The 26011-nt window shown below is 35.6% G+C and overlaps 1 protein-coding gene across 1 annotated transcript in view; it reads right to left on the reverse strand.

Moving 5' to 3' along the window:
• kiz (kizuna centrosomal protein) overlaps positions 1–26011 on the reverse strand; it is a 76693-nt gene that overhangs the window by 12128 nt on the left and 38554 nt on the right. The window contains exons 7-13 of the mRNA XM_007898344.2: positions 24985–25119; positions 24391–24555; positions 23087–23237; positions 17781–17940; positions 15807–15869; positions 12299–12397; positions 8932–9016 (exon numbers count right to left, since the gene is read on the reverse strand). Of these exons, the coding sequence (XP_007896535.1) occupies positions 8932–9016; positions 12299–12397; positions 15807–15869; positions 17781–17940; positions 23087–23237; positions 24391–24555; positions 24985–25119 (858 nt within the window). The remainder of the gene's footprint in view (positions 1–8931; positions 9017–12298; positions 12398–15806; positions 15870–17780; positions 17941–23086; positions 23238–24390; positions 24556–24984; positions 25120–26011) is intronic.

Raw genomic sequence — 26011 nt, forward strand, 5'->3', positions numbered from 1 at the left:
AGGGCTAATTAATCCTTTAACTATTGGGATAGCATCTATGCAACAAAATTATACTAGCGCAACTGTAAGAAAGTTTATTCAAAATGTAACCAAGTACTTTTGTTACTGAGGTACAAACTATCTATAATTTCCAGGTTGTGCCCATGTGTGCCCAAAATACAGTTACTCCACTTTACAGTATATGCTGTGTAGTGTTTTGATATGTCATTCCGACGTGAAAGGTATGATAATCAAATGTAAACATTATTAGTTATGAAACCAGTGTCCATTGAGATAATACAATTTATAAATTGTAAAGCTTTTTAAACTTGCTCAAGTGAACGTAGTCAATTAATGCCATGACAAAAGCAAAGTTTACCAGGAAAAAGGGACAGGTGAGTAAGAGATTTAAAAAGCACTCATTTTTTAAATGTTCTTTTCATGGTCAGTAAAGTAGAATTATTTTGCAAAGTTTTGCACACAGACAAAAAAATCCATGAAACAATTGAGTTCCATTTCTAATAATATTCAAAGATTTTCACAAGACTCTCATTTTGTACAAGTGTTCTCAGAATTGGGTTGCTGGGTTCCCATAGCATCAGCAATATCAGTTTGCAAATGTGTGCCTTGAACATGCTTTGATCTGTCTTGATGCATATGCAGTCTGGATTCAGTGCTCCTGACAAATGACCAGTTGTCTGTGTACAACGTCACTCGCCTTTGAAACTGTCAAACAAATCGGAAGTGTTTTGATCTTTTGTTAGCTGCAGATACATTGTGTCCAGAAAAACCAAATATGAGAAAATATTAAGAGGTAGTTTTAACCTAAGCATAGCTGGGTTGTGAATGGGAAAAAGAGAAATAACTACAGCCAACTTCTTGTTTCAACATTTCTAAATGTTCTGACAATGAAAAAATTTTTAATCCTGCCCTCTTAATCCATAATAAAAATAATAATAATAATTTGGTCACTCAATCCACAACTGTTTGTGGGACACTGCTGGGTGCAATTAGCTGCTACGTTTCGCCCACAATGTATACTGTCAATTCACTTTACAGTATATTCTGTGAAGCGCTTTGAGACATCCTGAAAATGAGATAAGTTGCTATATCAAATGCAAGAATTATTATTATATTATTATAATGATGAACTGGGAACTAGGTTACTTCTTTCAGGACAGCACATCATAAACCTGTCAGTTAAAAACAATCTTATTCATGGCAAACATTGTGTTTTGTCACAATTTGGTACAAATTATTTTACACTTTCCACATTTGGGATGCTGACTACTTGTTCCAAACTGACACAAAGCAGAATACTACTCTAAAATCTGAATGATTTATGAACTCCCTGATAAAGATACCATTTTGGCACAGAGCTGATATTTCTCAAAACAGACTGAAGACTGCTTATTTAATTTCTTAAAAGTTAAAGATTGCACAGAATGAGGTCATCAAGGTTTCATGGTTTTGACTGAGAAGCTGAGAGGTGTGTATGTGTACAAAAATATTAAATTGTAAAATAAAATCCAAATACAATGTACATGTTCATAAAAAATAAATACATACAACCCTGTATATCTCTGTTGTATGAGAGGTTTTTTTCAAGAAACCAGGCATGTTTCCTTGAATATATTCAAAGGAAAAATCTTGTACAATAGATTGCTATCACCTTTTTCTTTGAGTGAATGTATTCTTTTCAAACCCAGGTAGTACTGTATTCTTGCTTAGTACAGAAATAGCAGTAGTTAGAATGAGAGTGACCTCCACTGGCTGCAAGTTCTTACTGCTGCACTGTACCACATGACATCCTTCACCTGCTCTAGTCACACTGTATGCTTATGCTCAGTTTTATTGTGCCCAAATCAATACAAAACAGATGCCTTGCAGGCCCTTTTGTAAAATAAAAACGCCTTATTCTTAAGATTTTAGAGAGTCAAGGATATGTGTCAAACAGTTTGGAAAATATTCTCAATAAAATAAATCAGTGGAAGAAAACTGTTCAGATGCCTTTGGTAAAACAGAACAATGATTCTCAGTGAAGAGGAAGCAGTGGCATGCACCTCTGAACAAAAGGGAACAAGTGGTCTTTACATGGAGTGCAGCTGCTGATTAAGACTCACTCCTTCGTACATTATGTCTTTCATCCCCACTCAACCACAAAATGATTTTGCTTCAAAAACTACAATAGCAGCAAAAGATTTACAATGAATGAATCTTTAATAATAAAGTGTAGCAATCGTCCTGCTTCACCATGATTTATAATACAATAAACATCAAATTCTATTAGCACTTATGCAGTAAGATGCTATGGTGAAGAAATTGGAGAATGAAAGAACTCAATTCTACCCCACCTTCAGCACCATAATAACAAAATGAGCACATAGATATAGTAAGAGTATCTACAGTATTTAGCTCTTTTATAGGCTGCATGTATTAATCTGTAAAGCTTATTAAGAACGGTCATTGCCATGCAAAGCAGTGCCCAGTGTCTTACCCTCTCTTTTCAACCAAGTGCAGGGTCTAGCCAATGGGACTAGCCTCTGAGTTCTCATTCTGCATTCATAACATGCTACATTTGCACAATGTATCACTCAAAGGCTTCTGAATAGAAGGCCTTAATACTCATGTAAACAACTGCAAACCAATTACTTAATGAATCAGGCCCACACATAATGAGGTGCCACACAAAGAGCTATAAATGCATTTTTTGCACCAAAGCCTCTGCTTTAAAACTGAAAATCCCTCAGCTGTAGTTTGAGCTTAAGCATACCTTCATTGTTTGGACTTCAGAAAATACTCTTTTTGGGGGAGGGAATAGTGGAGATATGTGTGTGTGTGTGTGGTGGAGGGGCGTAGGGAAATCAGGCTCTTTTTATTTCAGCCATCAGCTCGCTAACAATAATAAAGCACATGGGGGTGGGGGGGGGGGGGGGGGATGTGGTGTACCAATACCAGACTTTATCCTTATGTTGTTTCTCAAGTGCTAAGCTTCAAAGCCACTTACAGAACCAATAAAGTGCCTAAAGTGACTGCAATAAGTGGAATCTTCACCTGTAAGTATCTGAGAAATGTCTCTATGTCCTGATCACAAAAAGGAAGTGAGCACCTGAGCTATCCATCTTATGCTCTCCCAGCCCCTTCTCAGCTTCATGATTGCTAATCTCTTTCCTTGGAGATGGGTGTCAAGTGCAAAGCACCATGTATTAGTGAATCCATCAAAAGAACTAGTACCCTTCCTTAAACACTAAAAGATGACCACATCCAGCTGACTTTAAATGTAGCTGCACAGTCAAAAAAGCTTGTGAAGTTATGTATTCACCATATATTAAGAACTACACTTTTCCTCGAATGACTCAATTCCCTCCTCTATTTAAGTATTCTTCCCTGACAGAAAGACTTTTATAAATTGTAATCAAGCTTCCAGCATCCTTGCCAGCACCATATTACTCTTTATAGAGGGTCAAATGATCCACATTATTATAAACCTATTAACATCCGTTTACTACAAATCAGCAGAAGTGCAACACAGAACATGAACACACAGAACAATAACTTGCATTTGTAAAGCACCCTTCATGTGGGGTAGTATCTCGAAGCACTGAGTAGAATATCAGTCTTTTTTTCAATAATTATTGTAAGCGATGGCAATAATATATACCTTCAAATATCAAAAGAAACCGAGATTTCAATTTTCTTTTCTATGCTACATAGAAGCCACATCAACTTTTCTAGTGCACATGAAATAAAAACATTGAAGTCGACAGGCTTCTCTTTTGCATATTGCAACTTATTACTTTCAGTACAGATTTCCAATTAATATTACAGAAGTCTACAATTAAAATGCAATAGTTACCTACCATCTTTAATTTCATGCTTCAAAGAAATGTGAATTAGAAAATAGTCATTTTTAAAATGCTGAATTGTTTCTGAACAATTTTGACAGAGAAGTTTCTCTCTTGCGGAACAGAAGCAGCACAGCAAATCCCTACCTCAAAATCTACAATCGGCATTTGGTTATCACCAATAGAATTACAATACCCTTAAGCTTTGACTATCTCTGCACCAGAATAATTTTGGTGGATAAAAGTTTATAAAGGCGTGTGACCATTCCCATTTGCAGCAAACCATTTATTTATAGCATAGTTTTGTGCTCCAAGCATATAATTTTATGAGTACTATGTGCATAAGACTTCCAATATTTGGAATGATGATGAGGAAGGTGAGCACAGTAAACGTAAAGGTTCTCTTCAGTAGATATTAGGATCATATAAAATGTTTCCACCCTAACTGGAACTAAACCAATATAAATCAGACATGTTCAAATGGAATTATTGATGGATCATAGATGATTTGGAAAAATGCAGTGATCTCTAAGAATGGAGCCAGAGTCAAAAACTGAGCTATGACCTGAACCATTATGTCACCAGACACAACTAGGACTTATTATTGGAGCACTTCATTTGTGAAAAGAGATCAGCTAAGGAAGTATGAGATTTGCTTTCCAGAAGAATTTCCTCCTCCCATTCTTAATCAACAGAATTGACTAAGCAATGTCCAAGTCTGTAGTCTTCCAAGTATAAAAGCATTAGAACCTTACAGCTCAGGAGAAGGCCATTCAACTTTCTGTGCTATTTAAAACAGCATTCCATTCAGTCCCACTCACCTGCCTTTTCCCCAACCCCTTCAAATGACTGCTTTATAGATATTTGTTTAGTTTCCTTTTGAAAGTTAAAAAGGATCCCAGAAAGGCATTCCACATCGAAACAACTCTTTGTTTAAAATCATTCCAAAGGAGCAAAATTAAAGGGAATCATTTTAATACAATATCCTCTGGATACTGACTATGATTCTCGCATTTCAATGCAGCCAGCTGATTAGTGCGCATACGTCAGGACATCATTTCCCGTGATTCAATGCAGCCAGTAATTTCGGGAGAAATGGAGGATAGGGGAGCAGCTGTTAGGAGGTGATTTACTTATAAAATACAACTAGTGCAAAGAAATCTATGTGTTATGTTCTTATGTACGACTTAGGCAATAATATGATTTATAAAGATAAGGCTTATGCAAGTTTTATGGTTGTAGTTATGAATAGAAATGTAACAACTTAATATTGGCTGAGTTCAGAGTTCCTTTTAGGATATTTATCCAATTCCTCACAATCTTTGTAATGGAACTGTTGTGTTTGTCCCTGAATCATAGAATTTTGAGGAACAGATTCATTCTAGTTAACAAAACACAAAATACTGGAGATGCTGGAATTTGAAACAAAAACAGAGAGAGCTGGGAAAACTCAGCAAGTCAGGCAGCATCTATGGAGAAAGGAAAGTGAGTCAATGTTTCAGGTCCACGACCTATTCGTTTGCATTCTGACGAAGGGTCATGGACGCGAAATGTTGACTCACTTTCCTTTCTCCATAAATGCTGCCTGGCCTGCTGAGTTTTCCCAGCTCTCTCTTTTTGTTTCATTCTAGTTAAACAGGGATATTCAACTGCAGAACCAAATGACAACAAAAGTTCAATAAATGGTAAGCCTGATAGAAGTGTAGGTGCACGCTAATAACTTTAGTTATTTGATTTTAAAAGAAAATATAATTGTTTTTAAACAAGTATGTTAAATAGTGTAAATCGTGATTGTGCCATTAAGTAGTAACAAACTGCAGATAAATTTAAAATGTTAATTTTTGGTAACAAAGATATTATTGCCAGCATAAGCCTGTATTATTATCTCTTTAAATTGTTTTAAAAAAATACATTCTACACTTATTTTCAGAAATGTTAATCTTGGTCAGTAGAAATCATTTCACCTATGGCTATCTTTGGGAAGAGTACAGTATCATCTTATAAGATTGCCCTTTATTGACTTGTGTGACATTTATTGTAAGCAATGAAGTAAAGCTTCAAGAAAGATCCTTGAACGTTCAAGACCTTAAAAATGTTAAAATTCAGCTGCTACATTCCTCAGTGCATTTAACTTTTCAGACCTTTCTGTCAAACCCCTCCATTGTCTGGTCTCCCAGTAACCCTACTGGGAGCAGCTGTATACACTCATTTGTGGCTTACCAGTAAGTCAATGGAGTCTGGACATGAAAATACCCTCGCTGCACAATACCTGGTTTCATCGCAAACTTTTGGTATAAGTGTGAACGTTTCCAGCTGCCTTTCATTCCAACAATCTAATCAATTAAACCCTTCAGAAATAGAAACAGTGTTGTAGTGAATGGGACCAAGTTGTCTGACACATACTTTACAATTATCAATAGATCACACACACAAAAAAACGAATGAAAGTACATATTCTTTCACACTTTGGAACACCATCATAGACATACAAAGAGATGCTGTGTTCAGCAGTGCCATACTGAAGTTTTCTAACATGCAAATAAAGGATATTGAATTGTAAGCTTTAAGTTGTACAAGTGGGCATGACCTAATAACTAGAGATAAAGTCAAGGGTATGTATACAGCTTATCTCAAAACTTATAGTGTAAACTGTATCCAAGAGTTTACCAGTAATTTTTCTACTGATAGTTTTTACCCAAATTGAATATAATTATTTTTTTCTCCCCAAAGGGCATTTTCCTTAGACAGTGCAAAGCAGTAATCATTAACTTATTGAATATTTCCCGAGTCTGCTGAATCCCCTCAGATTTAGTGCTGAGAAAAGATTTTAAGTTGGGGAACAGCTGATGTCTGCTGGCATATTTGCTACTGTATGTAACAGGAATGGCTGGTTGGTCCAGATAAAAATTAGATTGGCTGCTATCTTTGTTAACCTGCACATCTCTCTTTTATTTTAACAATTGCACAAGTGGTGCCTAAAGACTGTTTCCTTCAAGCATGCAGGATCTTTTTAGGCTGAACACTAACAATTTGGATTATGATATGAAGATTAAAGTTCAGATTACTTTTAGCCTAAAGATATTGGTGTATACAGTAGGTGTCAATTTTTATAAGAAAATAATGGGGAAATTATTTTAAGATTTGTTTGCAAATTCTGAAATTATTATTTGAAAGATTTTTCTAACTGAACTATGACAGACATGCTTTCTAAAATAATTTGGAATAGTACTTCTAGTTTTATAACCAGCTGCAAACTGAATGTGCACTTACATAACAAATGTTTTAGAGACAGTATTGAGAGAGTTGAAAGTTCAATGTCTGTTTGGCCAGACACTATTCATATATTGTTGTGACACACAATCCCTTTTAAGCTCACGCTGCAGTTGGTGTGCGGTCGGTTTAGAATCCAATATATGGTTTAACACCTTAGGCAGAGTTAAACAAGAAATTTGAGGTTTGGGGAAAGCGATCAGATTGTAATGCAACAGTACGAACAAATTTCAGGAATAAATGCTTTAAACATATCTGATTGGAAAAAACATGAAATCAGCAATATCCAGAAAATGACTACCTTCAAGTCAGTTAAAGATTTGTTTTGATTTGCCCCTTGCTGATTGTAGGCATCATTTGATTCATAATCATGCAAGATTTTAAAGATGTAAAAGGCAACAATTCTTAAAAAAAATCTCTAGATAATCTCCTAAATACAGCTATATATCTGCTTCCTGATAGTATATATTTATATATCGTCTTCCTGACAGCATGTACTGATGTTGGTACAGGTTGGAAAGCAGCACAAAGAGATTTATCTGGCAGATTCCACTCCAGCTGCCTGGCATTGAAGAGAACACACTTTCCCACTCTTGGGATGCCAATCCTAGCAGTTAAACACGTGAAATACGACTGCTTGTCATGCCTAAACCAGGTCTCCACAAACTGCTTTCTATTCTAGATTTAATATTTCTGTTCTAATGGACTTTATGGGGGAGTAATCCATATGAAAAGTAATTCCTCCCCGTCCAAAGTAGCATTTTATTTCAATGTCTCTATGAACATTATTAAACAAAAATCAACTTGTTATACTGTTCTATCATTGTTCTACTGTGTAGAGATGTTAAAGATTAGATGTTTTATTTATATTTATGTTTGCAAATTAACAAACCATGGTTGTATGGAAAGGAAAGTAGGACATTTATTCTTATAATTTGATGATTTGGCCAATTATGATCTAAAACCATGATCTAAATATGGATTTGAGTATACTCAATTGATCTTATTGTGAACAATATTTGGAGCCATTCAAAATCATCATGATATTTTGATATCATCCTTTCTATTAACTGTGTGTAAGATATCTCATTGGTGATAGTGAAATTCTGTCCTTAAACTAATTAAAAAGGTATGCAACTTGCAATTAAATTACAAATCTTTTAAATTAACTCGAAGAAACACTCAGAGCTCACAATCACCAACATCGAAATGCCTTTATCTTAGGTTTGCTGCTGTATCCTTTCAGTGAATCATGAAATAAGGTTTCATGTCACATCTGAGAGTCATCTTGCAAATCTTCACATATGTAAAATAATGATTTTGTAGGCAGCAAAAATAACCATCACATCCACAACAAAAGCAATTAACTGCTTAACAGTAATAAAACATGATAGATTCTAAGAACAACAATTCATATATAAACAAGGGAAAGATAAATCATTGGTATCTTGTGCACAAGCTAAAGAAATACTAGAAGAGGAGTTCAGTGAGGAATTTGCTATTCTCTGGACATACAGCTCTCGAAATTCTTCAAAATAATGTTGAAACACAATAATACAGCCAGCAATCATTGAGTGTCATATCACAATGTATGAATTACTGTTGTGCATCTTTGTAAAATTATGATTTTTTTGAAATATTACTTTTGTGGGCAACAAAAGCAATAATTGACTAAATAATGAAATCTAGGATTTACAGTTAAGACCGGAGAGTTTGTGAAGCTAAGTGAATTATTTTTTGTTCTGAACGTAAGTAAAATAAAGGAGTTATTAACAATGCAGTATTTTCGGATAAACAATACTGCATAATAATCACATTTGACCTCTATTGCCTTTACCTTATTAGCGAAGTTTCTTCACTGAAGTCAGATTTATCCTCAATGTTATTTTGTATATTTTTGGAATGTTTCTTATGGCCTAAACCTGAAAAACAAGTAAGGAAGAAAGGATAATAATTAAATATCATGTGATTCAATTGTGGACTGGAAACATCATGCTAAATACTAATAATTTGCATTTACCTTTCACATAAACAAAATCTCAAAGCACATTAAACAAATAATTGGAAATTTATGTGGTGGTTACAATAATAATAAACCTTGAATTTGATATAGCGCCTTATCACGTCTTCGAGACATCTCAAAGTGCTTCACAGAATATACTGTAAAGTGACTTGACGATTACAAGCTATTGACATGGGCACAAGGTTACTAAGGACATAATTGAGTCGCACAGTTGAATTAAATTTCATGCCTAACTTCATGCATGAATGCAATTGGAATCTTCTGCAGCTAGTTGAAAAAATTGTAAAAATGTTGAAATTAATTATATGCGTACATAGCATCATACACAGCAGGCTATCCAAGAAAATGTTTCTCCCCCATTTTATTTCCAAAGTAATTTTCCACTGACATACAATGAAATCGTAACCCATATGAATACTGGAAAAGCACCATGAGAGGAGAGGAATCAACCAGTTAGCAGCAATTAAGCCTTTATGCAGTCATGGTTATGTTTATTTCAATTTGTGACATTGATCATAGAATAAATGGACCAATTTCATAAAACAGTGGGCAGTGCACAGGAATACTTCAAACCAGTTTCCAATTCTAGATATAAGCATATACCAAATGTTAATGTACATCAGAATGTAGTAATGTACCTGACCGGAAAATGTAGTAATGTACTGAATCCAGTCAACCCAGATAACCTTAATATATTTTTTAAAAATCATACTTTACTCTGTGTTTCAATCTGAACCAAATTCTTCACCAAACAGCTATCCAATTCTTATTTGAATTTGCTAACACAATCTACTTCCACCATGAAGACTTTTTTAAAGAAAATATTTTAATATAGAAAGACTGAACAACAACAATAACAAAATTACAATTGTATAGCACCTTTCACATCGGGAGGATGGTCCCAGGCGCTCGACAATCAATCTTTCGGATGTAAGCTAGGGGTAGGGATTGGGGGAGGTGGAGGGCAGAAAGGGAAGGAGGGTGAACAAAGGCGCAGTCGAAGACGAAGATCTTGAGATGGGTCTTGAAGGAGGCAAGGAAGTGGGCGAGGCGGAGGGACTGCGGGGTGGAGTTGCAGAGGGTGGGGGCAGGGTGGCTGAAGGCCCGCCTGCCAATGGTGAGGAAGGCGAGGCGGGGGGGGCCGTGAAACAGGCCGGAACCCGCTGAGTGGAGTGAACAGGCGGGTTGGTAGGGAGTTAGGAAATTGTAGAGGTAGGTGAGAGCAAGGCTATGGAGGGCTTTGAAGGGTGAGAACTAGGATCTTGAACTGTATCCTCTGTGTGATGGGAAGCCAGTGGAGTCGGGCGAAGATGGGGTTAATAGGTTGGTCAAACCTGGTGCAGGAGAGGACATAGGTTGCAGAGTTCTGGATGATCTGCAACCTATGGAAGGAGGAGTTGGGGAGGCCGACAAGCAGGGAATTTGCGTAGTCGAGTCTGGACATTATGAATGTACGTATGAGGACCTCGGCGGCCTGCGGGGTGAGACAGTGGAGTATAGATATGAAGATTGTTCTGCACCAAACTATAAAAAAGACTGTTTAAGCAGGTCCTGAACTGTATTATAATAGGGCAGATCTTTGAAACCGCCCTAAGCAACTTGCATGACTTTTGACAATATAACAATTTGTTTAACCACAAGGCTATGAGGACATAATTCTAGTGCCTAGAAATAAATGAATTAGCCATAATTCTTGGCATGTCTTGGTTTAGAGAGCAATAATGAAACCCTCAAAAAGGACTACAGTAAATTTCTGTTAAATGTAAAATTCATTTCTCACAATATAAGGAGTCAATATAAAGTCAATATAATTTCTCTGTTTGAACACCTTCTGTTTTACATTTATAGAATTAATACAGTTTAAAGAGTTCAGAGTATTTTACAGTAATAGTAAAAGATTAAAATTTCAAATGGTGGCACAAGTGAGGCTTAAAATAACTAATGTAAGAGGAATGCGGATTAAAGCATTAATCTTGAAAAGGACATGGTTATAACCCTAAGCACTTAACAGAAAACTACCCTGACTGTAACCAAGTAATAAACAAGAGCCAAATTCATATAGCATTTTTAAAATATTTCCCAGATTAAAACAACTTTCACTTACACAGCAAATATGGCATAGGATGAATAGCGAGACGTGATTCATAGAGACAATTGGAAACATCAAGCAGCAAAGACAGAATCATTTAAAGATTTTGACAGGATCAAAGCAATACATTTTTAATTTAAGGTGTTGAAAGCAGGAAGAGAAGGAGAACCGAAAAGAGATTTTGGAAGTTAGTTCCAGAGGTCCGGCAGATCCCAACAATGGTGGGACCAGGAAAGCAAGGTATGACCAGGAGTCCAGAGTTGGACTAGATTGCAGGATGGGATAATAGAACTGAAGGAGATGGCATAGATTGGGAAGCTGAAAATCATAAGATATTTGAAAGGCAGTATGAAGATCTTAAAGCTGAGATACTGGAGGTTAGTGAAACCTATGGAGCATAAGGGCAATGAGTTTGTGGAGCCTGGGGTGGGAAAGAATACAGGCTGCAGAGTTGTGTGTAACTTATGCGGGATGGAGCCAAGGAGGTTAGTGCGCAGAGCATCAGTGTAGCCTAAACTCAAGATGATAAATGCATGGAAGAGAGTTTCAGCTGCTGAAGGGTTAAGTTAGGGACACAAGTAGACAATGATCCCAAGATGGAAGAAAGCAGATTTGGTCAAGGACTGGATGCAGGGTTTCAAGCAGGGATCAGGCTGAATGCCAAGTGTGCACACAGGCTCAGTTAGCTGGTGCTGTCACAGATATATAAAAAAGAAACTCTTGGGAAAATAGTGAATATTTCTATCCCATAGGTGGAGAAGAGTTAAAATACAGGGCATATACTCCTTTTCAAACAGGTTAACGTCCTCTAAATACACTACAGAGAAGATACTGTTAAACTAATATAACAAGAGATTTTACCAAACAACCATTATAAAATAGGGGAACAATTTATACACTGCCATTATTCATCATCTGAAATTTTGGAGTAACTATCAGGTCAGTTTCACTCATGGATTTAAAACAATTTCAACTCTGCTATGCAGTATCCTCCATTTATACTACATGATTGCAAGTCATACTAGCGCTACAAAACAATCACAAAGTTAGCATCAGTTTAGTTTTATTAGCACAAAGTACACTGCTCATTACCTGGCAACTCTAAATCAGAGATATCCTCCTCATCTTCCTGTTTTAATTGGTTGTTCTGTTTCACTGCAGATTGCTTTAGTAGTTGGTACGCTCTTGTTTCTGTTAGATTTACATAAAAAAATCCCAGGTATTTAATAATATAGTCATCAAAATAGCAGCACACAGACTTTAAAATTAACATTTGGTGCATTTAGCGTCTTCCCATTCCTGCCCTCTTGAACATTTACTTTCAATATTTACTTATTATAATGCAGATTTTTTTCAATGAGGCCACAGTTGCAAGGCATTTTATTTGAAGAAATTTAAAGGAAGTCTTAATGAAGGATGTGTTCTGTGTGTAATACAGTACGGCAGATCATGGTATAAGAGAACACAGAAGCAAAATACATGCCTTGCGATGCACATGGTGATTACAGGAAAATGGAGAGGTCACCGGAAAGTGGAGTTCCCATTTGTTTTAAAGATCTGAACCACTTTGGAGGAAGAATGGTTACTATGATACAGGAAATCATGTTAAGATGTCTCTCTTGACTGTGTGCTCCTCACAGCATGGCTACTTGACGTCACTTCCTGCACGAGCGCACAACATGGCATTGCAGTGGCCATTTTGCCTCGATATTCTCTTACAAAGTGGTTTACCACTTTAAAATAACAGAGAACTACATTTCGTGACATACACAAATCACCCTCCACCTTCCTGTACATTATGTACGTGCTATGCAGGAAGTGGAAGGTGTGCTTGACAGCCCCGGGGACCACTTCCAATCCATGGACCACAGGTTGACCACCTATTACTAAGTCATTAGAAAATAAAATGTGGCTATGTAATTTATAAGTTTTTGACCCAACGTTTATCAATGTTAGAGGGAAAAATCTAAAACGTTGGCTGTGGCCTCTACCAAAATTACACATAACAATTATATAAAATCACTCAGAGACGAAACAACAGTCTTAAAACAGAACTATTTTCAAAACTATAAAAATGAGAAGGTTACAATGCTAAGCAGCTGCAGTATTACTAGTGCAGTACTTAAAGGAGCTATTAACAGTCATTGGCTATGAGTGCTGATGTACAGTTGTAAAAATGTCACAGATGACAAATAAATAGAAAACAGCTATTAGAAGATTTGTTTACTGCGCATCCCTCTGCTTTCCAGACTTAATGAGAACAAATTGAGTCTTCATAAGCCAGAGAATCTATTAAATTAGTATTACAAATTAAAAATAGAATATAGTAATGCTCAAAATTTGATGTACTTTACATCTGGCATGTATCTAATGGAATAAAGGCTATAACTATGAAAATAAGAGAAATGAAAAACAAATCATCAATGTAACTGGGGGGATTCTGCAGCCTGATGTTTGATCTCATTAACTGTTATACCAGATGTACAAGACAAATTGTAGGATGTTAGGATTGGAGAATTAAAACAAATGGAAGGATCAGAAGCCCTATAACAGTAAACATTGTTCACAGCTAATCAAATCTAGTAGTTTTATGAACAGCCAAAAAGTTAGGTTGAGAAAATAAACACATTGTATATTCTTTTAGCAGTAGTGTTTCTTTTACGAGATTTTAGTGTTGGAGTTAGTTGCAAGCAGTTCAATCTAATATCAGTTTCCTATTAATATGCATGCAGGCTTTCCAATATTGCTTACATAAAAATAGTGCAGTTAATGCGACAGTTATGTTCCCAAGTTAAACATATTTAAGGATATTGTAGTTTGATCTAAACTACAGTGTTAGAACATTGGGACCACAACTATTTCTATCTTCTTGACAAATGTATGTTATAGTCCTGGCAATTTGTGGAACTAATTCAACACTCTTGTCCCACTGTTGGAAATAAAATTAATTGAAAAATTGTCTTTGTTCTGCAGCATCCAGCACCGAATTTTGCAGCATTTTTTTAAATTTAATCTTTGCAAGAGTGCCTCAGACTTCATAAACTCCCAATAAAAATAATTTTAAAAAAATATTTTATTTTTATCTAAATTATACCTAATGCCTTTATAAATAACATAAAATGGACAAAAGAACACACACTTCATTCCATTAATAAGCAAGTTCTACTATTCCCCCAATTTTTTCAGTGACATATCATTTAGTTAAAATTCACTGTAAGCAAACAAAAAGGTTGGATTTGTCAATCTGATTTTCCTAACCCAAAAAAATTCTAGACTAATTTTTTTTCAGATAAAAAATATTGTGTCTTATATATCAACAGTGCTGCACAACCAAAATTGGGATCATGCTGTGCAGAATCAACAGTATGAACTCAAACCTAATTACTCCATGCCACAACATAATGCAGAACCAACATTGTTTTTGTTGTGTTTATTATAAACCTTTCCCCCTGCTACTTAAGAATGGTCGTGAACCAATAATGTTTAAAACAGTATCCCCACTGACACGCATCTAAGATGCAGTGGTGTTTCCTAACACCAGCCTGAAATAACTATACAATTGAGTAAGAACCCACATATATATATATATATATATATACACACACATTATATATAAAAAATATACATTTTATATATAAGTGTGTGTGTGAGAACCAACCTGAATATGGGAAGCATCAAGCACAGAACTAAATGAACATAGCTATGAGGAAGTTGGACATAACACAAAAAGAAAACAAAACTGTAAATAATAATCCTTGCATTTGATACAGCGCCTTATCACATCTTCGAGATGTCTCAAAGCGCTTGACAGGATATACTGTAAAGTGTAGTGACTGTATATTTTGTGTACAATTGTAGTAAACTTTTAATGGTGATTAAAAAGAGTGTCTGATGCATAATCCTAATTACAGGAGATACATGTGCACTTACTGGTGTCTCTTGACCTTCCTCTATTTTTATGTTTCATGCTTCAAATTACTGATGAGAAGCAATGATAAGAGAAGGCACTTTGTGCAGAGTGCCTCTTCAGGAGCCTCTGAATGTGGATTAGGGGCTGCAGGAAACCTTCTCCATTCATAATATGAAGAAGAAATTCTGCACAAAATGGCAGCTTGAAGGCCATCTGAACAATAATTTGAAAACACAATACACAAGAACACATCAACATTAATAAACACTGGTAATTGAAATCATATCTTTCTCTACCATTTAGCATTGGTGTGGCATTGAGTTATAATACTCCCCATTTACTGAGGACAAAGGATATAACTGCCTCCTAGCTTCACAGGACTAATCCATAGGATTAGGTAAGCAAGGGAAACACTTTTGAAAAAGAAGATTTCTGATCAGATGTTAAGTAGACATATTTGTGCAAATCTGATCCTCATCTTAAGTCAACCACAGAGAACAATTAAACAGAATTTTTTGAACAATTTAACTTGGATAATATACGGGTATCATATCTCAGAGCAGTAAGAATCCCTTTACCCACTGTGCATCACTTAGAGGTCTGTGAAGCATGGAATACATATAACTGCGAAATTGTAGAGAAAATAAACTTTGGACCTGGTGATCAACGCTTGTTTAGTTATTACTTTACCTGTAAGAGGAACATTTACTATAAAGTCATCATCCTCGCTACTGCTCAACAATTCGTTGAACTCTGTAAACAAAAGAAAGTTCTGCTAAGCAAAAAATCATGGAAAACTGTTATCAAGGCTATGATCATTAACTCATTTACACATTGCAAGAGACAGTTTGCACACTTTAAATTTGCATCCATCAAATTAAATTCTAGCTGGATGATCTAAAACAATGAGCCACCAATTAAATATTTGCTTTTATTTGTTTCCGATTTAACAATATAATCCTTGCATTTGATAAAGTGTCTTATCATGTCTTCGAGTCATCTCAAAGCGCTTCACAGAATATACTTTAAATTGAATTGACTGTTTATTTTGTGGGTAGAACGCGGTGGTCAATTGTACACAGCAGTGTCCCACAAACAGTCTTGGATTGAGTGACCAACTTATTCTTTTTTTAAAGGGATTGTTACCCCGGAAAAGCGATCTGCCAGTCGACTAACAACCGGGTTCCTACTTACTGCTAAGAAAACAGAGGCGTTTGAGTAAGGAAACTTGCTCAACGTTTTGCCCTGCCTGTGAATCGAACCCAGGTTTTCTCGCTTGCTAGGCGAGTGCTCTGGTGCTCCAAAAGGAACTGGCCTTACGTTTTATTTGCACCAGAAATTCCCATTCTTCCCAGTTTGAACTAAGATAGCAAGTCTCACCAGACTATACAACAATAGAGAGCTTCAGTGATCCTCATCTTGATCACCAATTCTGATTCTGTCCTCACTTGATATTCACTATTTCCTGCAAGAATGACTAGATCAGGAGCAAGAATCCTGGTTGATTTCCCCTCAACCAGCGTTGGGTTGCTAAGTCCAAATGCAGTGTTCCTACTGCTCCCCAGCTAACTTACTCAACATAGACTGGAATACAATACTCTTGTGTTATTAAGCTCCATGGGATGGTGTCCCACAACAACAAATTACATGATGAAAATGATGAAGGTGCGGTCGAAGAGGAAAATCTTGAGACGGACCTTGAAGGAGACAAAGGAAGCGAGACAAAGGGACTTTGGGATGGAGTTCTAGAGGGTGCAGGCACAAAGGCTGAAGGCCTGACCGCAGATAGTGGGGCAGATAGGGGAGGGGACAGCCATGTAAGCTAGTGCCTGCCAAGCAGACTGGTAAGGTTTTAGAAGGTCACGGAGGTAGGGTGGGGCGAAAAAGACAAGAAGTTCGGTAGTGGCTCCTGCGCTGGGGTTGTGCATCCATGTAGACTGATGCTGTCAGCTCCTGACGTGAGAAGGTGCTGACAGAAGCCAAGAGAAAAGCCTCTGTCTTATTGACACTCAACTGGAGAAAGTTAGCTCTCAACCAGGACTTGTTATCCAACAGGCAACTGGTCAAAACAGCAGTCGTCCTGGAACCAAGAATGTAGGCAGAGAGATAGAGTTGTATGTCATCCGGATATATATGGAAGTTAACCCCATGCCTGTGGATGACAGTGCCAAGTGGGAAAGGTGCTGAATGAATGTAAATTTGTATTGTAATATGTATTGCATTGCCCACTATGACATCCGAGAAACATTGTTCTTCTTTGAAAGCTTCCCACTACCTCCACCTTTTAACAACAATGCTCTCACCAGTGATTTATAAAATATTAACTGTTCCTTAGATGTCTGGATTCATTCTTTGGATTCACTTACTTCACAAATATGTTAGGTTCTACTACTGCTATCAAGCAAAGTGATGAACTTTTAAACATCTGATGAGCCCACACACTCAGATCCTTTTCCTTACTCACCCTATTTAAAGTTGCACTATTCACATTTACTATTTAATACAACAATGTCCATTATGTTACATTTCTCAATATCAAATACCCCATGCCTTATTCCAATGACCTAAAGGGAAATTTGTCAGTCATTTCTTGTATAAATTGCTCTGAAAAAACAATTTAAAAGCTCTGCATAATTTCTGAAATGCCTAGATTATTATTATTACCTTGTTGTTTTGCATTTAAGTAATATTGCTGAGAGGGTTTTGCTGGCTTCGCAACTGCACCATCAGTAAGAAATGAAGGTAAACTGCAAGAAGAGTCATCACTTTGAAGAGACTGGCTGTCAGTCGCTTTTGAGAGGATTTTCTTCAACAATGCTATTGCCTATTTTAATAATAAAAACAGAAAATATTAATTGGTAGTATCAGCAAAGCAATAAATCATCACACCTATTCCTGCGCACATATATTTATATTTATTTTCTATTTACTTCCTATTTGTTGTAGTTATTAAGAGAATTAAATAAAAACAATTAATGTACTATATTTTTTCCTGAGCTACCTTCTTACCCTACATCCTGTGTCTTAGTCAAGTAATGAGAGGTATGACACATGAGGATGTGTGGGATTACCAGGAAATAAAAAGTATCATGCAACTTCACCCTGCTCAGTCTGCCTGCATTCACAATGGAAGAATCAGCAGGGTAGGAATTTTACTCTGCTTCTCATTAATTGTCATATGTCAGTACATATTTAAAATTGTCACTTTCTATTTTGCAGATTAAGGAATGCAGCTACTTCAAAGAGAATTTAAATTATTTTACGTTGATAAATACTTCTGTTATTACAGTATTATGCAACTGCAACTAATCAATACAAAAATATCCATTCATAGAAACTAATAAAGAAAGCCATTTCAACCATTGAGCATGTTCCTCCAATTTCCCATTTCAAGGCACTGAATACTAACAACTTCTGTAATCCCATTTCCTACCCTGCTCTCCATATCTTTTAATATTTCAACTTTCCAAGACTATTAATCTGTGGAAGTACTTCCAAATTCCTAGCACTTTCTGAAAGAAGAAATTCAGCCTCGGTTTCAGTCCTAGACAGTTTTATGCTATGTTAAAGTCATGCCCTCTAGTAACTGGTTGGACCCATCACAGGAGGAAAAAAGTAATTCATTGTTTATTTTCTCAAAACCTTTCGAAATAATCCTTGCATTTGACACACCTTTCAAACCTGATGTTTGCTTCAAAGCACTTCCTAGAATTTCTATAAAATACAGTGACTGTGTATTTGTAGGTAAATGCTGCAGCCAACTTGCGCACAGCAATGTCCCATGAGCTATGAAGTGAATGACTAATTACATCTGGGGAATTGTTGGCCAGGATACCACAAAATACTCTTTTCCGAATAGTGGCACAGGATTTTTAGTATCCACTTGCACTGGCAAACAGGACCTCAGTTTAATATCGCATTTAAACATCATCTTTAAACAGAATACTGTAAGTGCAGCTTTACCAATGTATTGTATTGCTACAACAGTATGTCCCTGCTTTTCTGCTGTATAAATATTGCTATGAAACACAGTATCTCACTTGACTTCCTAATCATTCTCTGTATCTGTACATGAACTCCAAAGATTTTTTTATGAGCACACAAAATCATTTTGTTCATCTGCTCTCCCTCAAATTTCTCTATTTAACTCATATTTACAACTTCTATCATTACTATCCAAAAGTATTACTTCACATTTGGCATCATTGAACTCCATTCACCATATTTCCGTCTGTTCTATTATATAATATATATTATAAATATTATATATTATTAGATATATTAGATAGCATATTCTGTGAAGCACTGTGAGATGTCTTGAAGATGTGATAAGGGGCTATATCAAAAGCAAAGGTTATTATTATTATTCATGTAATCTATCAATTCCTGCTAGGAACTATAATATAGGAAATATTCGCACAGTTCTTCATAATATAATTATTATTATACATAATAATATCAGCAAGCCTCCAAACCTGAACAATGTTGTTTCCACCTATGCAAACAAAAACATTTATTTGGGAATAATTAATATGTCCCAAATGGTGTTCACATTTGTCCATAATGTAATGACACATCTGCCAAATCTATGACTAGGCAGTCATATTTGGTGAAACGATTGAGGGTAAAAAAAGATGCAATTCTCCAAGCACCTTTGGTAACAATAGAGAACATTTTACAAGTGGAATAGTCACCTTTTCATCATTCAAGCAACAAATACACTGTCAATGTGTGCTATTATCTGGTGTATATAGTGGAACACACATTTATATCTAGCTTATGAAGCAATGGATAAAAAGAGGAAACTGCAGGATCAGTTATATTTTTACTGAATATATTTCTGTTCACCAAATACTCAACAGATCTTTTCTGCCGAAATTAATAGTAAGTGGATTCTATTGTCCATTTTTAATTCCTCCAATTATATTTTGTGGTTCAAAGCAACCTTCTGTTACAACACACCTCGGCTGCAATGTATCACGACTCAAATGAGCACCTGTTATTTCATCAAGAATGACTGAGTAATGGTATTACAGCTGCTGACCTACTGCTAAAATGTCTAACAAAAATGACATAAGTGACCTTCTCGATGGAAAGATACTGCAGTGATGAATTCCGGACAATTATTTTCTCCACCTGATGCAGAATTTGAAGTCCACCGTGGACAGATTATTCCTCAAACAAACAACTAAAAATAATATACTGGGGTAAAGGCAGCAAGTTGAAAATGACTCCTACAACGCTGTAGCATTATGACAGGCTGTCAGCATCAAAATAATAACTGAAGAAATGTCCCTTCAGGATAGTCTTTACAAAGAAGGGGAGATATCCATATGTCTACCTAAGATACCTCTTAGAGGAGTTATTGAAGTGATTTTTCTCATTAGATTTACTAACCCATGGGATATGGAGTATAATGAATTGAAGAAAAATATCTTAGAAATGGTGTTATGTATACACTATAATAATGTACTGTAATACATTTACTTTTGTATATATATGCAGTATATATGTTACTGTAATGTATATTTTGGGGTGATTTTTTAAATAACAACTAAAATACATCAAAGGTTGAAATTTCAATGCAGTACAAAATGAGTGCAGCATTGTTATAAGTGCCACTGATCTTCTATATTAATCAAACAACAATGTCTGTCTGTGTGTGTGTCAGTGCATCTGACAATCACCTAATAACCGATTGACGTAGAGACACGATTTATACCCCATTGAAATGGTCTTGCATCTGGCAGTGTCATGGACATATTTTTTTTTGGGGGGGTCTCTTATCATTGATGAGCTATATTAAAAATTGCTTTAATTAAGCCCCCAAATATGAGGTATGCATTGTATTCTGCAACTGTGTAGCGACAGAGGAAAGCAGACACCATTCAAAGAGATACATCTATATTCTGCAACAAATATATGGGACTTTTTTTCTGGTTTTCATGGGAGCTAAAGTCCTCCCATGTGGGACAGACAGAGAGACTTAGAGAGAGAGAGAGAGAGAGAGAGAAACTGATATATTGAGAGAGACTCAGAGAGGCAGAGAGAGACTGTGAAAGAGAATATATTATAAAGTGTAGTGACTGTGTTTTGTGGGAGAGATAGAGAAAGTCAGAGAGAAACAGACTCAGAGAGAGAGACTGAGAGAGAGAGAGTGGGAGAGACTGAGAGAGAGAGACTGGAGGAGACTGTGAGAGAAGATATATTAAAGGAGTCCTCCCAAAAGGAGTCTTCCCATAGAAGTGCTTCCAGCTGAGTATAGATAAACGTCTGTCTGTGTGTCTGTCTGTTTGACAATCTACATTCCATATATTGGATCCTTTGGGTGCGAGCAAAGCTGCAACGGGTAGAGCTAGTGAGATATAAAACTGAATTCCCCTTTGCCTTTTCTGATGATTCAGAAAGATTTTTCCCATCTTGACCAGTATTCCTAACTCAACCAAAAAATCACCAATAAACAGTCATCTGTCATTCATGTCTTTGGTATTTATAGAATGCTGCAGGAGCAGTTGACTGCCTGCATGACGATAGACAATATATTTCAAAATAACTCAATGTTATGAAGTGCTTTGAAAAGTTTTGATGTGATAAAGGTACAATATCAAATGTATGTAATTATTAATCACTTGCTGCAAAAAATATAGATCACACTACACAGAAACCACATGATGTAAATATTTAATTTTACTTAATTCAGAGATAGATTGTGACATGAAACGTTTTTTCTATTTTTTCAAGCTTACCAGTTTAGTATACTTAACATTCAGCACCTAACTACAGTACTGTGCTACCATGTTGAAGAGAAGTTTTACCTTACAGCAAATGAAATATCCACTTACAATATTTAGACCCAGTTCAAATGGATAATGTCCAGTTCCAATGGATATTGCATACAAAGCATTTGTTGTGCAATATTATTGGAATATTATAAGTGTTGAATATTTCTATAATCAATTTATTTTCATTCATCTGGTATATCCATCCACCAACGAAAGGTCATGGATTCAAGTTACCTTTCAGTACCTGAATCAAGTGCTAATTTTTATTGTGAGGTCAGTCAGAGAATGTCAGAAAACATTTCAGCCAATGCTGATCCTGTCCTCCACCAAAGTAAACAGAAGCACTTTTTGTAACACAGGTCACTGGATACTTAATTTAGATTGTGGCATAACATGTTTTTCTGCAGTCTCAGACTTAGTACTACTTAAGGGAGGGAACACTAGATTGTAGTTAGGAGTGGAAATTCTGGTTGATTTTTTCCCCTCTCGTGGCTTAAGAATCCGTTTCAGCTGAGATCAACTAACTCGTTACAGAACAAACTTTGTGATTTTCTGTCCTGCCTGGCTCAACCACTTGGATTTTTTTTTATAGGAGCCTTCCTGAAATATCCATGTTGGGGGAAAATTATAAAGCTAATGATATTTGTCTGGCTTGATGAATGTGAACATAATGCTAATAGTCAGTGTCCCAGAGTGGGACAGATTCAGGCCAGCATTCCACTCTGCTCTTTTCTCAGCAGAAAAGGATCAAGGAAGCATTGTGTGGAGGCTGTGCATTTCCTAATAGACGAAAATCATAGGGGCACCTGTCCAAATGTTTCTGCTGTCTCATCTATGGCAGTCTTTAGTGCTTCCTAGTGGCCAGGATCAGGAGCATTTGCAGGGCATAAGAGCAGATCTTACAACTCCCTCTCAGTTGCAGGAGACAGGTCAGGTTGACAAAACCAGGTTTTAAAATGCAAAAAAAAAACTATCACAATACAAATAAAACAAAGCTATGTTAGTATTCAAAAAATAATACTGTATGCATAGATATAAATATTCATTTTGGAAAAAGGTATTTTTAATAGCACTACTATTAGTATTTTATTAATTAGTATTCTGATCAGTATGTTATTAGTATTTTATTACTTTTTATTATAAACTAATTATTAGTAACTGTTCATGAAATACTATTATCAGTGTTACCTTTTTGGAGCTTTTGCTGTTTTTTCCAATCAATAAAGGGCCAAATATTTCTGCTGTTTCATCTACTGTTAGCCCCTGATGTTGCAACACACAACGCACATGCCAGTACCAGTGCTCCCACAGCTTGGCAGAACAAGGAGGCAAAGAGCATCTACAGTTAAAGAAATCAGAATATTGAAATAAAGAAAATTAATGAAACATCTGCATTTTTAAATTGACAAATAGATTTCAAGGATTTGAGTTTGTCTTTTATTCTCTCCTAATATTGTTCTTTTCATAGTTCGAACATAAACTAATTAAATAATTTTAAAACATATGGATGCATCACACACATGATACTTCAATCCTGCTCCAACTTTCAAATGCATATTTTCACATTCCCTACTCAAATGTTAAATATATCCTATGGAAGTTAAAATAATGCATTCACTTGTCATCCCTGCTGACAGATTTTTGAACTCTGAATTGCCATTTGCTCTCCCTTGGTCTGAAAAATGGTTGGATTAAGACTGATGATCTAGTCTAATCTTTTCATGCCATTTCATAATCACAAACAGGAAGTCGTAATTACCATTGTGACTTCTGATTTGCAAATGCCACATTTTCAACCCCATTGTTTCAGAAGCCACAGTTTAAGGATATTTTGCAGCTTTTTCCATCCAGCTATCATATTTAACAAGGACAAAACCAATTTGATAGATACTTCATAAGCGCTATTTACATTGGTAATCAACAGCAGCGCAATCATTAGCTCGATACCGTTTAAAATTCAAGTACAAAGCACCATAATAATGATTCTCATCCTTTTATCCAGTTACGTTAATTGCTTTTGAAATTTATAACATGTGCCTTACTTATCTCAACTGGTGTACTTAAAAGAGATACAGCAAGAATTACAAATCAAGCCAAGAATGATTGTATTTTTCATGCTTTAGTTCTTAATGCATTCTTAATGAGAGTTCCCAAACCAATAACTCTGACTGGTGTTAGTGACAGTAGCTCCAGTATGTTAACATTAGTTGAGTACTATAGTATTTGTAGTAAATACAATTCCATGTTAATTTACACATGCACTGTCACTGGAAGGTCAACTTACTATCTGCTTCATCAAGCCATTAAAATATTCTCACATCGAGGCTAGGAATTCATTTAAATAATACAAACCAGAAATGTTCATTAAAAGTAATCTGGAAAAATGAATACGAAATAACAAACAAAACTAGTTCCAACTGGTTCCAATAAGTTGCCCTAGATCTTTCCATAGGCCAACCTCATTGGTGAAATTTTCTCTAACAAAGAATTACCTGATATCGCTTTCTACAACAGCTTGACAGTCCTTGCGCAAAATCTCTTCAGATAACAAGGAACCATGAGATGTATTCTGTGACAACCTCTGGAGCTGGTGAAGAATAACTACTCCACACGATTTCAGGCTTTCTGTGTCCAGGCTGCCTTTTCTATTACACTTACTACAAGAGAAGTAAAAATGACAATAGATACTGTATTAAGAAAGGCTTGAGCGACAAAAATAATGGACATTTAGTGGAATTTGGGGGTCCTAAATACTCCTAGCAAATTATTCAACTGAAATTTCAGAAGCCAACTTGTATATAAACACATATTCAATTAACTCATATTAAATGAACTTGTGCCAACAATAAGCAACTTAACAAACATTTTATTATGTTTAGCGATAGTACTTTAAAATCTGAAAAATATTGTGCCAATAAGCATAGTTGGTAGATTTCGGTGCTTTGAACAGACCAGTGAAATTCTGAAAAATAAAAGTAAATTGTGTGTTTTATGTTAAAAACAGGATGAGGATAAATTGCACATATGACCATTATACTTTAAAGAGAACTAAACAAAATAATCATTTTTAACAGATTTACAATTACCTTGTGATTTCATTAAATTTTTCACTACTTAATGTAGTAGTCTGATATAACTCCAAATAAGTCACCTTTGTTTTCTCCACAGCATTTTCTACTGTATGCAGCAAGTGAAAAAATCCTTCAAGTGAAAGGCATCCTCTACAATTACAATGAGGAAAAATAAGAAGTGAGATTATATTCATGCTATTCAATCATAGATTTGCATAGCAGTAAAACGACAATTTTTTTTAAAAAAAGTTTATCTTTAAAGCTTTTCCACAAATTAAGACAACTGTGTTTGTTAAAATGCATGAAAGGACCAACTATGACAGAGCACTTTAGACTAGAAATTGGAGGACGTTATCTAGGAAACCAGTCACTTCTTTATTCATGGGAGGTTGTAGGAATCACAAAGTATGTTTTGAAAGGTATAAGATGATAAAATGTCAATAGACTCCCAGAATATAACACAAAGACTGATATTCACCACTCTCATCAACAACCCTTCTTTTCAAGGATACACCTAACTGCTGAAGCTCCCTCTCCCTCTTCATTATATAAATGCAAGTTGTTGTTGTGGTTTATAAATTGAAGTGGTATAGTTCCTGAACTATACATCTGTACTTCAACAATACTTTTTCATAATAAAAAAATTAACCCTTGCATTTGAAAAAAAGTGTTTCATATCAGGAAGATGTTTCAAAGTGCTTCAAAGGATTTACTGTAAAGTGTAGTGACTGTATTTTGTAGGCAAATGCCAAGTACGACAAAAAAATTAAGCACAACTATATTTACGATTGTACTCTTCCTCCAAGTAAAAGAAGCCTAAAATGAATCACTATGTTTTGTAATTTAACAGTAAACTTTTTAGTCCATTTCCTAATTATTTAAAACAATTGATGGCACTGGAAATAGTCTGGTTTGCATATCTTACAGTGGTTTATATTAAAACATATGGTGCTTGTTCTTTGAAACATTTTATTGCAGTTAAATGAAGATTAGACATTGTAAAAGCTGCTTCAATCACTAAAAAATATTCAACATAGTAAAA

Source organism: Callorhinchus milii, unplaced genomic scaffold, assembly GCF_018977255.1.
Source record: "Callorhinchus milii isolate IMCB2004 unplaced genomic scaffold, IMCB_Cmil_1.0 Scaffold3, whole genome shotgun sequence".
Taxonomy (NCBI): Eukaryota; Metazoa; Chordata; class Chondrichthyes; order Chimaeriformes; family Callorhinchidae; genus Callorhinchus; species Callorhinchus milii.